The sequence below is a fragment of the Vollenhovia emeryi genome, unplaced genomic scaffold (genome assembly GCF_000949405.1).
Source record: "Vollenhovia emeryi isolate VEMERY1.0 unplaced genomic scaffold, V.emery_V1.0 DF939177.1, whole genome shotgun sequence".
NCBI lineage: Eukaryota > Metazoa > Arthropoda > Insecta > Hymenoptera > Formicidae > Vollenhovia > Vollenhovia emeryi.
Genome location: NW_011967189.1, coordinates 1,331,404 through 1,346,900, shown reverse-complemented (window position 1 = coordinate 1,346,900; position 15,497 = coordinate 1,331,404). Strand labels below are relative to the sequence as shown.

Sequence of the window (15,497 nt, the reverse complement as noted above, 5' to 3'; positions counted from 1 at the left end):
GTAGACAACGCATAACATAACACACGTGACATATGTAACACTGGGTAATTTCTACTATTACGCAGAGCTTTGACGTCAGACAATTTTTTAAACCAAGTTTCCACTTAGTACGAAATTAATAAATAAACGAATATTTCGTTAGTTACGTGAGCGAAAGGTCTGAATTGTCCCGACGTTGATCGTCGCGTATTAAATGTTTTAATTATCTCCTCGGGGAACTTCGCCGCTTGCTCTATCAACTCTGTCACCGTCCTTGCTGATTATCGCGAGACTAACTAGCGAACACTAACGGTCAAGCCGTTTATTCGAATATCTTGCCCCCACTCTAATTTTTATATATCACACGTGACAAGATTTTTCCTGCGTCATGCGTTTCTTAAAAAGTGGAGAGAAACACACGAAAAAGAATGACTTGAAATATCTGGTTTCTTGAAAAGAGAACAATTTGCGTTTCCTAAACAAAAAGATAATACAGTAGAAAAACTTTTAAACCATGGAACTTGGGCTCTCTGTAATGACATCAATGCTACCAACGCTCGAACTCCGGACAAAAGAAACTGGAAGAGTGGGGAATATATCGATATTGGTTTTAATGTCTGATATTCGAGAGTTGAGGGCGTGCTCTCAAGTTTAAATTACCTCGATCAAACTCGCTGTTATAAAAAATACATATACGTACGAAACTTACGTGCATGTTTACCGCAAAGCTTGAACAGCATTGTATTGAATTCTCGGATCGCGTGTTTCAAGTGAGATTTTCGGCTGTTGCAAATCACGCGTGGCGCGATCGAATGAAATTTATTTTATTTCTTCGAATAATCAAACATTATTTTTCAATGTCTTTTAATATAAAATCCACAGGTCATTCCACGAGCATGTGGTATAAGACGTCTGTTCTTTATGGCCATATTACATCTGCAATTGAAAATGAGATGGGCTAATATTACATTTGTCTTATGACAGATTGATATTTTTATTTTCATCGCAAGAAAGTAGGGTTCCAAATAATGACTGCGTTCAGTAGAAGTGAGGCTGGATTCACATGGAGCGTAACTTGCGTAAGCGTAACCTGCGTATCACCAATCACAGAACTATTTCAACGGAATTATTGAAACGGTTCTATCAGAATGACCCTGTGATTGGTGATATGCAAGTTACGCTCCATGTGAATCCAGCCTTAGCGCTTGCTGAGCGCTTTGCGCTCATTGGATTATACTTTCAGATCTGTGCTGAAATAGAGCTATTCTTCTAGATCTATCCAATCAGCATAAAGCGCTTATTAAGCGCTGACTTCTGCAATTGGCGTCTCGCTTGCTAATTGGTTGACCGCCATGTTGAACCCGTAGTGAATCCCAAGTGCAAACTAACATGAGCGTACCGTAAATAAAAAGAAGGTATATTTGTAATGTTATCTTCTAAAAGAAAACATATTTTAGATATCCCTGAGACATTTTTGATACATCTTAAGTATATATGTTGCATAGTTTAAAGTTTTATCGTACCATAAAGCCTATCACACAATACCAAGCAACAGGCAATAGGAATAGGGAATAGAATTTTTGACGCGTTGGATTCGTCGGAAATTTTCGTTCAACCAATTCAACGCGTCAGAAATTCTATTCCGTGTTCCTGTTGCCTGTTGCCTGGCATTGTGTGATAGGCTTAAAGCCTATCACACAATAGGAAAGCACAGGCAATAGGAACAGGGAATAGAATTTCTGACGCGTTGGATTGGTTGGAAGAAAATTTCCGACGAATCCAACGCGTCAAAAATTCTATTCTCTATTCCTATTGCCTGTTGCCTGGCATTGTGCGATAGGCTTAACCCGTGCTATTTTAGCTGTACAGTGTATGTACTGTTGCACTAGCTGTGGGCGCCCAACATGGCGACCATGAAAAGCATGGAGGGGGTAACGATTGCACTTCTCTCATTATTTAGGACTCTAGCCCATTCTATATGTCGATCGATAGAAATCGGAAGATAGAAAATCGACCAATCGGATACTGGAGAAAGAGACGAGAACAATAGGAAACAATAGGACCACTCACTTGCACTCACTCCAGCATATGTCATAGAGCTCGCTGGATTCTTGAGACGTTTTAGAAAAGTAAACAGCTACAAGGAACAGACTTGAAGTGTCTTGAAGTCGTCCAGCTTCGCAATTCACAGCTCGTGGCAGCACAGTCTATGCGATCGGCTCAAGAAAACTTTGTCGTAGCTCGTACCGTCTAAATTGTGTACATTTGTTAATTTTTGCCCCGAACGAATTCTCGAGTCCGCCGTTTGTACCTCGCGATCCAGTCTGGGAATTTAGTACACCTGCAAGTGAGTCGAGAACTCGAATATTACTGATGGACTTCGTGCGAGTCGTATTCGCGTGGTATACGTTTACTGTTCCATGAATACGTCGCAGCTACAGTTTTAAACTGTTTCTCGCACATTGGATGAGCTGTGGATTTCATTTTGCGCTTGTATTACAATTAATATTGTACAGCTTATGTCTTATTTGAATTTATCATTCGCTTCGGCGGAGGTTATATCGATTAAACGTGTGACGTTTGTCATTACGGTTATGGGATTCTCCGAGAAACTCGTACGAGTTTCACAGATATTCCTACGAGTGTTGCGTAAACTGTTTCAAAGATTGAAAGGTCACAAGTAACATTTATATATCATTTGTAAGGGAACTCGGTCGAATTCGTGCGTCGTTATCGAGTCGCGGCGATGAAAGATGAGGTGCATTTGCGACACGTGATGTTTTTGACTACAGATAAAAAGCAGATTATTAAGTGTATCGAAACGACGCCGTTGCTTTTTGTCGTTTGGAAGCGGTTCGCTAGATTTGAAACAAAGTACCTTGAAAATCATTTGACTGTAGATGACAGAATCAGAACATTAATAAAAAATCACGCATGATACACTCGGAAGACAGCAGAGATAGACGTTTCAAAAAGTACCGTTTATAATCATTTAAAGTGAAACTTGGGTGCTTTTGATAGTTGGCCAAAAAAAAACTCGTGAACTCTGACAACGCAATATTTTTTTCTGCCATTCCTAAAGGCCTGTGTCCACGATGCTAGAACTTGGATAAAGTTCTGGCATCGAGGACACAGACCTTAAACGATAATTAAACACGTGTGACTAATTTTGGTGTATTTTAGAATGTCCAGCCGGGAAGGAGGTAAGAAGAAGCCCTTGAAGGCCCCGAAGAAGGACTCCAAGGTTATGGATGATGAGGATGTCGCGTTTAAGCAAAAGCAAAAGGAAGCGCAGAAAGCGCTGGCTGAGGCGGCAAAGAAAGCCAGCCAGAAGGGTCCTCTGGTCACTGGCGGCATAAAAAAATCTGGGAAGAAATGATTGTAGTAACAAATGAAACATGTGATCTGTGCCCATAAATGTTCCGATTGTAACTATTATTTTGAACTTGATCCGTCATTACGCCAGACTGCAATCTTTGTTTTGTCACCCCCTCACTCTTCGAGGAACTTGTAAATATTTCAATATTATGTATATGTTCTCCATTAAATTTTTATAAACTTAACCACGGGTCTTGTATAACAGCGTCAAGTGACAGATTTTATGTTTTGCAACAAGAACATTGGTTCACAAAGAGAGCAAAACGAGAGCACGTATTTAGATCTATCAATCCTTACACACTCAGGACAGTAAATTATTCGTTTTGATCATTGAACCGTTGCTTTTGTTTAACACTTAATAAATGTATGTGACAATTGTGTTGAGTTTTTTATTTTCACAGTTGCAACAAAGATTTCAGATAACGAAAGTCATGCGTTTTATTAGACGACGATTACAATTTTGAGTACATTCGTTAGATGGCATGTTTGAAATTCATAGCTTAAGCCCGCTGTAGTGCGATTCTGTAACTCGTTATGTCGTCGTTATGGGCTTTGCGCAGCTTTTCTACGGTATATTAGATCTGCGCAAACCCTTATGAAAAATCATACGTTGACGGTCCGAAATAACCATCAAATTGAGTGTAAACCTTCATGAAACACTCGATTATGAAGGTTTACACTCAATTTGATGGTTATTTCGGACCGTCAACGTAAGATTATTGAGTGTATTTTTCATAAGGGAAGCCCGTAACGACGACATAACGAGTTACAGAATCGCATTACTGCAGACGATGCTATTTTTCCTGCTGGATTGCTTGCGATTTACGAAATTACTAGGAATCCTGAGTGCTGAATGGTGCAACGATAGTAATTTATTAAATCGCAAGCAATCCAGCAGGAAAAATAGCATCGTCTGCAGCGGGCTTTAGACCGGTATTCATAGTCGATTCTTACCTCAAAATTATCTTAAGCGTTGCCTTAAGATGCTGATACGGCTCTGTGATTGGTGAGTATACTTAAGATGATCTTAAGTCAACGGCACACGATACTATTTTTTTTCCTACTGGATTGCTTGCGAGAGCCAATCAGGATTTAGCCTTGAGTCACCTGATCTAAAACTGCATCCTTATTGGCTCCGCTCCATGGGACGTCGCCCTTACGCAAGTTACGCGCCATGTGACGTCACCCTAAAGAACAGACTTAAGAACAGACCTGAGAGATGTGAACCCTGTGAAGTTTGAATCATGCAGAACCTAACCAAGTGTCCCAAGCGATATTACGTAGTGCCAAGTCGGATATTCAATTTTCCATCCAAAAGCGCTTATTTCTCAAAGGAAAAACTCCTTGTCAACGTTAAACACTCAAGTTACGCGTGTAATAATGGAGCTCACAGGTTACTTGTTCCCACGTCTTACCATGCAAGTATCAACATGTGCACTCTTTTAATCATATTTCTATTTGCATTTATTTGTCTAATTAATTTTCAATTAATTTTCAACTTGTGACAACCACCTGGATACAATCTTTCTATAGATATCTTTCTTAGAGTGTAACTAGAAAGATTGTCGTAACTGTTTAGGATCTGGGTTGCTTTCAGGCTTACAAGAAGCTCCGCAGAGAATTGCACGCCATACAATCGGCATTGTTGTGCGGTGGCAAAGTCAGCTTTTCTCCGAGACTTGACAGCGTCGTATATTTTAATACCACGTCCAGTAATTTCAACGAACAATCGGCAAAGAAATCGGACTCAGAAAATCCAGATAAGAGACCCGACGAAAATGATATGAAATCAGTTCTTACTAAGTTTTCCATATTGTGTATGATATTGTACGTTGGTCTAATTGTATTGAGACAACAATCGCGTACAGAAGTAAGTTTTTATTAATCATCACTTATCGTAGGACTTAAAAAATGTTGAACGTGTGAATTACTTAAAAAAAACACTTCACGTATCATGTTTGAACAGCCTACTGCTTCTATTTCCTGGAATGAATTTGTATACGACATGTTGAAGAAGGGAGAAGTCCAGACAATTATTATAAATCCTGGTATCGATCATGTTATAATTGTGGTGCACGATGGTGCTATCGTTAAAGGAAAGAGAAGCATGTATAAGAACTATCTCATGGCTGTTCCGAGCATTGAAAATTTTGAAGAGAAACTGAGGAAGGTGGAGCAGAAGCTCGGCATAAAAGCCGGTAAGCAATATAATACGCTACGCGTTGATAAACGTCACGCACTAGATTACAATTCTTGAAATATTTCAGGCCAAGGAGTACAAGTGATTTACGAGAGGAAGATGGAATATATAGCAGCTATCATGAAAATTGCGCTTATTGTGCTGATAATTGCCACCGTTCTTAGTTTCGTGCTAAAACGCTTTTCCTTCAAACCTTTCGAGTTTTTCTCGCAGATGAAACAGGCGAAATTTACCCTAGTCGACCCATTGGTGGGAAAGGGTAAAGGTGTACGTTTCGCGGACGTGGCTGGACTAAAGGAGGCTAAGATAGAAGTGATGGAGTTTGTTGATTATCTGAAAAAGCCGGAACGGTACAAACTGTTGGGCGCTAAAATACCGCAAGGTAACATGCGCCGACTTGTACAGGATATTAAGGAAAGGGTTCAGGACTTTAAATAATGTTCACGAAATGAACCAAAAAAGTCCTAATAAGCGTAGATCGGAAAATTAATATTCTCGGAGCTATAAACAATTCTTTAGTCTAGTTAAAGCAAATTCCACTTATTCAGAAGAAGAAAAAAAGAAGAGTTTGTATCCGCGGTACATCGTAGTCCGCGTGCACGGGCTATAATTGACATTTTTCCGCACACATTCTTTGTATTCATTGTGTGGTCACGTAATATTTTAGGTATTCTAAACGTTTGATTCTGCATATTTTGTGTACTTTTATTTTTACATATTTTACGTACATATTTAATTGTGACTTTGTTCGATTTAATTAAAAATGGTACGTTGAAGAAACCAATGGTATTATCCGTGATAGGCCTTTGGATATATTACTCGCGGGTACAAGGGTCCTTCTGTATACATAAATAGGAGATCATTAGCGTTTCTATCAAGTTTATGCCATAAAATTGGATCCTAAGAATACAATCCTATTTTAGGTGTTTTGCTCCTGGGACCTCCTGGATGTGGCAAAACGTTACTGGCTAAAGCTGTAGCGACTGAAGCGAGCGTTCCTTTCCTGTCCATGAACGGCTCCGAATTCATTGAGGTGTTCGGTGGCTTAGGTGCCGCCCGAGTCCGGGATTTGTTCAAAGAAGCTAAAAAGAGGTTCGTCCGCTCTATTGTTTCTCAAAATTTGTCGAAATAATATTTTAACGTTTACTTTAATTTCTCAGAGCACCAAGTATTGTATATATCGATGAAATTGACGCGATTGGTAAGAAACGTTCGGAGGGCTCGCTCGGGGTTTCCGACAGTGAATCTGAACGAACGTTGAATCAACTTTTGGTAGAAATGGACGGAATGATAGCAAAGGAGAACGTTATTATACTGGCCTCGACGAACAGGTCAGAAGTGTTGGACAAGGCGTTATTGAGACCCGGCAGATTTGATCGGCACATTTTAATCGATTTCCCCACGTTGGAGGAGAGACAACAAATCTTTGAGACCCACTTGAAAAAAATATCCTTACAAGACAAACCTTCGAAATATTCGGGATACTTGGCTTATCTTACATCCGGTTTTAGTGGTATTGCATTTATCTGTGAAAAGAGTAACGTGTTTTGTACGCATTGTCATTTCAATCATACACTTACCAAGCACGATGTTTTTAGGTGCTGACATAGCAAACGTTTGCAATGAAGCTGCGCTACACGCCGCGAGGGATAAGAAGAAGCAAGTAGACAGCAGCGATCTTACGTACGCGATCGACAGAACGATCGGTGGTTTGACAAAGATAAATAACCCGTTAACACCGTCCACGAAGCGGATCATCGCCTATCGCGAAGCCGGTCATGCGTTAGTGGGCTGGTTATTGGAGCACACCGACGCCTTGCTCAAAGTAACCATAGTGCCACGAACCAACTCAAAACTGGGATTCGCGCGGTACACGAAAACCGATCACAAGCTCTACAGCAAGGAACAACTCTTCGAGAAAATTTGTATGACGATAGGTGGTCGCGTCGCAGAACATGTGACATTTGATAAAATCACAACGAGCGCCAAAAACGACTTGAAGTTCATAACAGAAATGGCATATCACCAGGTCCAACAATACGGAATGAGTCCGGCTGTGGGTTTGATTTCTTTCGAAGAAGAGCATACTAGCACGGTATGAAAGAATAATTTTACCGCGAGTTCCTGTCTATTATACTCGAGAGCGTGACGTCTAATTTCTTTTGTCTTGTAGAAAACTAAGAAGCTGTATAGTAAAAAGCTAGGTAATTTAATGGACGCCGAAGTAAGAAGAATAATAGGGGAAGCATACGAACGAACTCGACAATTACTGTTGGATAATAAAGACAAATTAGATACAGTACGTATATACATACGTATATTTTTTACATATTATAAATTTATGTATATGAAATATTTTTAATACAGCTTGCGGAAGCTCTACTAAAAAGGGAAACATTGTCGTACGACGACGTGGAAAAATTAATTGGGCCGCCGCCGTATGGAAAGAAGCGACTTGTAGAACCAGCAGAATTTGAAAATTCTGATCCAGTTAGGGAATCCCCGTCAGCAGCCGGAGAACCGGCAAAATAAAAAATATATTTTTTTGTAGATATTTGTATTCTGTATAGACATTAGCATAATAAAGTATATACTGGTTTGTGACTTTCCTTCGTTGGTCAGCGTCAATACTCGCTGACATGTCACCGGACTTGGTAAGCTCATCAAGCAATTAATTGAGTAACGTCTCAACGTTCATCCGATGTTATAATTCAGTAGTCCGAAAGCACACAATGTTTGTTACCATTAGTGGGCATCGCTCAATCATTTCACACAGGATAGAGCTCCTCTCCTAGGTCCGAGTATTACAGTGAGTAGACGTTAAAGTGAATATCTATATTTGCTGAAGTGGTTCACTGGTTCTCAAGTAGCCAGTTACCTGCCATCTTTTACAATATATTGAATATATTTAAAAAAAACTTGATGCTAAATTTGAGACTTGTAAAATATTTTTTTCTGTCATGTGTACATATCTTCATTTCATGTACAATGTATCGTGCATCGTCTTGTATTATGCTTCACAAGTTGAGGTAGTAGTAAATGAATCACAGAAATTGAAGAGTTATATTTTTTATTTCGATATAGGTAGAAACAAAGTATTACTACACAACATAGATGGTGGAAAATATAGAAATTTTAACAGATTTAAAAAACTGTTAAATCTAAGATGTCTTATCAGCATTCCCCCCCATTATTTTTTTTTCCAATAAAAAATAGATGCGTGTATTTTTCTCTTTAAATATATGTATATATTTTATATGAATAACTAAGATATATTTTATGGAAAATCAAACATCTTGTACTCTAATGGGCTTTTTTTATGGATTCAAGAGAGATAATTGCAATATAAATGTGCAGCACAAAGTACATACTTTTTTAAGTGCTTGCACTCTCTCGCTCTTATATAAGAAATACATATATGTCAAGCATGTAATCGTGTAACAGAAGCTGTACCTCAGGATGTTTGTACATGGTTCTTATTAATCAATCTGTTTGATTTTGAAAAACAATAAACGAAAATTATTTTATCATTTAAAGATTACAAAGGATGATTAAAAGGCTATTTAATCTGAAAAACTATTTAGGTCATTTAACAGTTCATATTAAAATAATGACTATTAGCAATAGTCATCATTCAAAAAAAGACCTATGGCATCGTAATTATAATACAACAATGTAATCGATGTGACCACTTTTTTCAGAATGAAATTCAGATTATATTAATGTATAATATTACTATGTAGCATACGCAGCTAAGATAAACAAAACAGAACATATTAATGCTATACTTAAAAAATGTAAGGAAGAACGGTAACGACACGACCTACGTCTATACCACAAGTATTATGGCCAGATGTCTTAAATAAGCGCGATAATATTGCATATTTGTAATTGGCATCATAAATTGTAGGAACAATTAGCATGCACTCGACATTTCCAAACTAAGGACATTTTGATTTTTTTTTGTGCTTTGCAAACCTTTCAAGAGCACGCGTCTTTTATCACATTTAATACTTATTGTTTAACAATTAAATCTTTGATAACGCCATTAAGAGCTCGCTCCAAGTGTGAACCGTCCCAATAAATCTTCCCGCAATGCTCGCAGATATAAAAGACCTGTACATTCTTCAATACGTTCAGTGGGACTTTATCAATTTGTATCCGCATATGATATTTGGTTGTACATGAGTCAACGTCAAGAGTATCCATGGACAACCGCCATGTACGACGTTCACTGTTTGTATAATAATTATTCGGGTTCCGAACAACTTCGAAATCATCGTTTGAATCGGAGTCATCAGCATTGACCTCCACCGTGTTGTCGGCTCGATTAGGCAGTACTCGGTAATTATTTTTCCTTATAATTTTTACAAAGCTAGATCAAGTAAAATTATTTTTAAATAACATGAGTAATAAAACTTCCATTTGGATTATTTCTCGTGAAAGTGTGTACTTCTGGAGATAATAAGGGGAATCATTCCTTTTAAATACCCTGTGTGTGTGTGTGTGTGTGTGTGTGTGTGTGTGCGTGTGTGTATCTACGTAAACAGATAAATCAATTCACCTTTGCACAAGATCATCCATCAGTTTCTTCGGAACTTTCACGAATTCATCGCAGTTACATATTTGGCATCGGCTGAAAATATCGTTCTGCGTTACCACAACACCAAAGTGATGTAAAACCTCACGCAATTGGTTATCGGGCGTGTCGGCAATTATCCTATAGCAATTCTCCAACGGTAGATACTGCTTGAACTAAAGTGATAGAGACGATTAAAACAAGATCTATATTGACTGCCGAGAGATATAATAAAGTGGATCTTACTCTTTCGTAACTTTTATTACGCGTTAGCAGAATTCTGTTCTCGCGCATCGCTAGTCTGGCAGAATCGTCTCCTCCTTGATCAAATAACACGTGTATGCAATCTATGCCACACATGCGCAACTTGCTACTTAAACCACCCAACATTGAGTCGCACACAACGCGCCATGCATGCGCAGGAGTTGGATCCAAATTGCATCGTTGTACAGGTTCGGGTTTACTCGCGTTATTCTGCCAACTTTGGGTACCTCGTCTACTCGGAACATCCTCCCATTTACTCTGTTTATCATACCAATTGTAATTGTCGCGTCTAGCTTGATTGCCACGTCTACTCTGGGCATCATGCCTATTATAATTCTCGGAATTATCGTATCTCCTCTGGTCGTATCTGCCATCATTTGGCGTTTGATTCATTCTAGCATTTGCGTATCTATTCTGATTATGATTATCGTGTCTTCTCTGGTCATTGTGTCTTCCATCGCCAACTACTCGAATTACTCCAATATTCGCTGTTCTATCTGCACGATTATGATTATCGTAATTCTCGTCGTATCTTCTTTGGCCATCGTGTCTCTCATCATTAACTACTCGGATTACTCCAATATTCGCAAAACTTCTATCATGATTATCATATCTTTTCTGATTGTTATGTCGACTATCGTTAGCTGGTTCACGAGGTGCAAATCTACCCTGATTATTCTGTTTAGTTTGATATCCATGTTTAGGCATGGGTTTGTGTGCTGTCCCATACTTCGGTGAAGCTCCTGCATTCGTACGATAATTCTCATTATCTTTATTAGGCATCGTTGGATACACATATTTCTGTAAAACGGTTAGTAACAAAGTCACTAGAGGAGCGCAATTAAATCAATATAACATGTTCATTAAAAAAAATTATTTATTTTTACATACAAAAAAGGTAAAAAAATTAACATCTATGTTTTAATTAGACAATTGTTCTGTAACTTTCAACAGAAATATAATAAAAAAAATATATGTATGTTATACTTGTAAAGATAGATCAATATAAAGATTATAACATTATAAGTTGATATATTAATACGACTTGTTATAATTTATACCTTATTTACAGACTTATTCACATTCGTCTTTGTATGTACGTGCGGAATATGCTGTACTTCAGCACAGATATCCTCAAATGGTATGTCCATATCTGCTGAATAATCTGCTAGTACATTGTATATCTCCAGCAAACAATGTGCATCCAGAGCTGCCACATAGATACACATACGTATAGCGATAGGAAAAATCAACTAATATATGAAATCGAAAAGCAATTACTAACCAGCATATATTAATTGGCTTTCCCGCAAAGGTCTCAGCTCCCAATTCGAAAATTGATCAGACTTATCGAGTCTCTGTCCAAAACACAATTCCACAAGTTTACTCAGGCTTTTGTTCGTAAAATTTGGATCACCTTTGTACGGGAAAATAAAGTTGTACTCTTCTGTTAATTTTCTCCATAAAAGCATCAAGTCTAGGTATCCTTGGCCATGGGTTTTAATGGATGACAAAGCTGGTAAACTATTGCGTATTACAGTCATGTCTTGTGCTACTCCAAATCCTGTATGAAACACATAATAATTAACATTACAACATTCGCGTCATTCTCGTATCATGAGATGACTAAGTAATTGTCTATTTCCAAGATGAATGTAAAATATTAAGTAAAATACAATAACATATATGTATGTTACATACTATTTTAGATAGTTGAAAACACGTACCAATCTTAACAATGTCTTTATTTCCAAATAATATGAGGCCAAGCTCACTCCAGAGTTCAGGTAATTTATTGCCAATAGTAGTCACATCCAGAATGTAGACATTATTCTCAGTAGCTACTTGCATGAGTGCTAATTCAGGTTGTTTAGTTCCTGAGGAAGTACAAATAATAATTGTAAGTTTTACACTCAACGTACAAGTTGCTTTCTGGCTTCTTATGTTAAAGTTTTGATTGTGTAATTACCAAAGCTAGGTTTCCACTCCAAGTCAAGTCCAACCATATTGACATCTCTTAATCCGTTATCAAGAAACTCTTCAAATAACCGTCCGTCGTCTACTAATTTTATGCCCTCCCTTGGCAATTTTAAAACATGATAATTAATATTTTCTTCATTTGGTGCCCAGGCTTTTCCCCTACTCGTGGAAGCGCCTTCGTTTACCACTGCAAACTATAATATTGTAGACATTCCTCAAGACGCGGGTATAAAAATACAGATAAAAACATTACTTTGTGCATTTTGTTCTTCTCGATGCACGACAGCCCACGGCCATTCATCTTTAGGTATTTCGTATTCTCTCGCCCAGTATAAACCTTCTTCAGCATCATTAGCATTGACCAACATGGTGAGCAGCTCCGTTTGTAACTTTGCGTCGTCTCCTACTGCCTCTTTTACCATTTCTCGCCAACTGGCGTTATCTGTACGCAATCAAATTAAATAAGAAATGCAATTTTTATCCCCAAGTGGGAATCAAGCTTCAAATAATAATATAGAAAAGTGGATAATTACTTAAGCTACCGTCCACATAACGCTTATGTATAAGGAATTGCAGCGCTCCTTCGTTTCGTTTCGTATTTAAGTGGGGACATACGTCGGGCGATAAGTTATATTGCTTTATTAGACGCGCAATAAGCTTGGTTATCGGACGAACTTGCGTCAATGATATCTTAACGTCTGGTATATCATTCGTACTAAAAGGATCCAGTTCAGTAAACAAAATTCTCAGGTAACAACTGATTTTTAGAAACACAATGACGATGAACCTGCCACTTACTAAATAAATTGTTCCAAAACAATCTGCACATTTTTCCCTGGTGCTATTAGGTTGTCCAAATAAGTTGTCAACGCCTCTTGAACTTCGGGACACCCCATCAAAAATTCGTCAACTATTTGCAACTTATTCTGCAGTATGAGAGGTAGTAACAATATTGTTGGATCTATAAAATGACTTTGCAATTGTAACATGGCCGCGTACTGTGCAGCTTCTTTATACTCTTTGTCCCGTATCATGTCCTAGAAGAGTACACGTATATGAATATAATATAGATGTCACGTCTCTGGCGACATACTTTTATCGTTTGCAGGAATATGTCTTTGTGCTCCACAAACTCATATATAGCAGATATTTTCTTTATCAGCAGCATCTGTTTCATATGTTTCTGCCTCACTAAATTAAATACCGCCAGTTTCAAGTCGGGAACAAGGAATTCCGCGTACGCCTCTTTCCTCTCTTCTATCCAACTGGCAAACTCTTCTGTCACTGTAACGCAATCAAAATTACAAGCCTAACTTTCTTTTCAGGGAAATTTGTATCGTTACCTCTGTTGTACGATATAACCTCTCAAAACTTTGTTACAGCAATTATGGTAAATAACTGGAACTGAATTATAGAAAATAACATCAATATTAAGAAACCTGCCTCTTTAACCGCGATATGTATTGTAGAAGTAAGAACGCCAAGTTGTTCTGATTTTACTTAACTAATTTATATGTATCTTTTTTTTCAGAATACGCTCAAGACAATGGAGAGAGAGACAGAGGTGTATAACGTAAGTAATTATATAATTTTTGTTATAAACCAATAAATTACAAAAATTATAATTGTTATATATACATATCTCACATATTTCAAATATGTAAATCATATTCAGATATAAAATTTGTATATTGCAAAAACAACAAATAGTAAAAAGGTAAACCTGTAAATGCAAGTGATTTGCTGTTTGTCATGTGATCAAAATCGGAGACGTTGACAAGAATTCTCAGTGCACTGAGATACGGATTTGGAGCCGTCTCAAAGTAATCGGTCAACGTTTTGCTGACACCGTCGCATTTTTTCCCTGCGATTGGATACGAAGGCACATTTAATACAATGCTGGGCGATCGAGATGATGAAACGTACGGGGAAAAAAAGTGAATCAAATGCTCACATAGTGCCCACATTCGATGCAGGGAATCGAGCCACGTCTTCGTCGCCTCGTCGATAGAGGAGAAGAACAGATCCATATCAGTGTTTTGACGGCAGCTCATCTTTTCAAGGTCTTTGGTGATTTTAAATTTTGTCGACCGGTATGGGAGCTGTCGGAGATCGCAGACTCGGGTATTCTTACTTTGGAGACTTTGGAGATACTTGACGAATCGACAAAGACGGGGTGGATCATGGAAGAACACGGATACGTGCGATTTAAGAAACAACGGAACGACAAAGGGTGGTATTCATTTGAGACGCCACGTCACGAGATAGCCGAGAAAAACGTTGAGAAAAACGCGTCCGGGACTTCACCTACCCGTAGCTCGTGTGCTCTCTGTCGTACTCTCTGAAGTTTGCGCCACTTTATGTTATGCGCCGAGAGCCACGAATTACTCGCTAACAATAGATTGGCCTAGTTTACATCGTGCACTCGATACGCGTATCAAATAGTAAGAAATAGTAAATAACTAGTGAATTGGTTTAGTCATTGGCTGATCAGTTCAAGCCTCCAAGTGCAAAATGGCAGAGGACTTTTCTGTTTGGCTCAGTCCCCCTGACATCTTCCCGTGAGGGCGACGTCCCATGGAGCGAAATACGCGGAAGCGGAATCAGCGGATCGCCAATCACAAGACCGTTTCGACGCAATTTTTGAAAGGGCTCTATCAGAATAATCTTGCGATTGGCGATCCGCTGATTCCGCTCCATGGGACGCCACCCTGAACGGCGGTCAAAAAGTTGCGGAGCGCCCTGTATATGATATAAAAATGTTTTTCTTAAATTACAGCAAAGTAATAAAAACATAGATTGGTAAAGATGCAAATAATAACATGTAAGTTAGTAATGTGAAAAAATTATTTATTAATATCCAGGATTCTTATTAATAATAATCTACGTAAATTATGTTTAAAATTCGAGTATATGAGACAAGTTATAAGATATATATATATATATATATATATATATATATATATATATATATATATATACCAGTATATACAGGGTGTCCTGAATTCGCGAATTAAAATACCATAGCAAGAATGTCGTCGAAAAAATAAATTAAAAAGTTATTTGCCATTTTTCGTTCCGAGCAGTAGTTTTTTTGAGATAAAAAGGTTTAAAACA

At 38.1% G+C, this 15,497-nt stretch overlaps 3 protein-coding genes across 9 annotated transcripts; 2 read left to right on the top strand and 1 right to left on the bottom strand.

The window, feature by feature from the left end:
- Window positions 1–2,161: 2,161 nt before the first annotated feature.
- Window positions 2,162–3,735, top strand: LOC105563384 (translation machinery-associated protein 7 homolog). Of its 2 annotated transcripts, none has more exons than XM_012014947.1 (2): window positions 2,162–2,326; window positions 3,163–3,735. In XM_012014947.1, exon 2 carries the CDS (start codon window positions 3,164–3,166, stop codon window positions 3,356–3,358), a length of 195 nt encoding a protein of 64 aa, XP_011870337.1. In that variant the 5' UTR covers window positions 2,162–2,326; window position 3,163; the 3' UTR covers window positions 3,359–3,735. The 2 variants fall into 2 exon arrangements, with proteins under 2 accessions (XP_011870337.1, XP_011870338.1); XM_012014948.1 differs by lacking the exon at window positions 2,162–2,326 and adding an exon at window positions 2,339–2,472.
- Window positions 3,736–4,534: 799 nt separating this feature from the next.
- LOC105563383 (paraplegin) lies at window positions 4,535–8,166 on the top strand. Its single transcript, XM_012014945.1, has 9 exons — window positions 4,535–4,775; window positions 4,955–5,227; window positions 5,324–5,555; window positions 5,625–5,939; window positions 6,481–6,649; window positions 6,718–7,070; window positions 7,156–7,652; window positions 7,731–7,856; window positions 7,925–8,166. Exons 1-9 carry the CDS (start codon window positions 4,602–4,604, stop codon window positions 8,087–8,089), a joined length of 2,304 nt encoding a protein of 767 aa, XP_011870335.1. The 5' UTR covers window positions 4,535–4,601; the 3' UTR covers window positions 8,090–8,166.
- Window positions 8,167–8,611: 445 nt separating this feature from the next.
- LOC105563381 (exonuclease mut-7 homolog) lies at window positions 8,612–14,743 on the bottom strand. Of its 6 annotated transcripts, none has more exons than XM_012014939.1 (14): window positions 14,692–14,743; window positions 14,335–14,482; window positions 14,104–14,244; window positions 13,474–13,664; window positions 13,179–13,417; window positions 12,914–13,095; window positions 12,634–12,822; window positions 12,370–12,567; window positions 12,128–12,277; window positions 11,686–11,964; window positions 11,462–11,610; window positions 10,383–11,201; window positions 10,122–10,312; window positions 8,612–9,932 (listed from the first exon to the last, which is right to left on the bottom strand). In XM_012014939.1, exons 2-14 carry the CDS (start codon window positions 14,432–14,434, stop codon window positions 9,572–9,574), a joined length of 3,189 nt encoding a protein of 1,062 aa, XP_011870329.1. In that variant the 5' UTR covers window positions 14,435–14,482; window positions 14,692–14,743; the 3' UTR covers window positions 8,612–9,571. The 6 variants fall into 6 exon arrangements, with proteins under 6 accessions (XP_011870329.1, XP_011870333.1, XP_011870332.1 ...); XM_012014943.1 differs by having other exon boundaries at window positions 14,335–14,522; window positions 14,689–14,717; XM_012014942.1 differs by lacking the exons at window positions 14,335–14,482; window positions 14,692–14,743 and adding an exon at window positions 13,724–13,784 and having other exon boundaries at window positions 14,104–14,187.
- Window positions 14,744–15,497: the final 754 nt, after the last annotated feature.

Bases quoted from the DNA above. Each gene is read 5' to 3' on its own strand.
- LOC105563384 (XM_012014947.1), top strand. From the start codon at position 3,164: ATGTCCAGCCGGGAAGGAGGTAAGAAGAAGCCCTTGAAGGCCCCGAAG.
- LOC105563383 (XM_012014945.1), top strand. From the start codon at position 4,602: ATGCAGAACCTAACCAAGTGTCCCAAGCGATATTACGTAGTGCCAAGT. The intron at 5,940-6,480 runs GTAACATGCGCC...ATCCTATTTTAG, and splicing joins GGGCGCTAAAATACCGCAAG to GTGTTTTGCTCCTGGGACCT. The intron at 7,071-7,155 runs GTATTGCATTTA...CGATGTTTTTAG, and splicing joins TCTTACATCCGGTTTTAGTG to GTGCTGACATAGCAAACGTT.
- LOC105563381 (XM_012014939.1), bottom strand. From the start codon at position 14,434: ATGAGCTGCCGTCAAAACACTGATATGGATCTGTTCTTCTCCTCTATC. The intron at 14,245-14,334 runs GTGAGCATTTGA...ATCCAATCGCAG, and splicing joins GCATCGAATGTGGGCACTAT to GGAAAAAATGCGACGGTGTC. The intron at 11,202-11,461 runs GTATAAATTATA...ACCGTTTTACAG, and splicing joins TGAATAAGTCTGTAAATAAG to AAATATGTGTATCCAACGAT.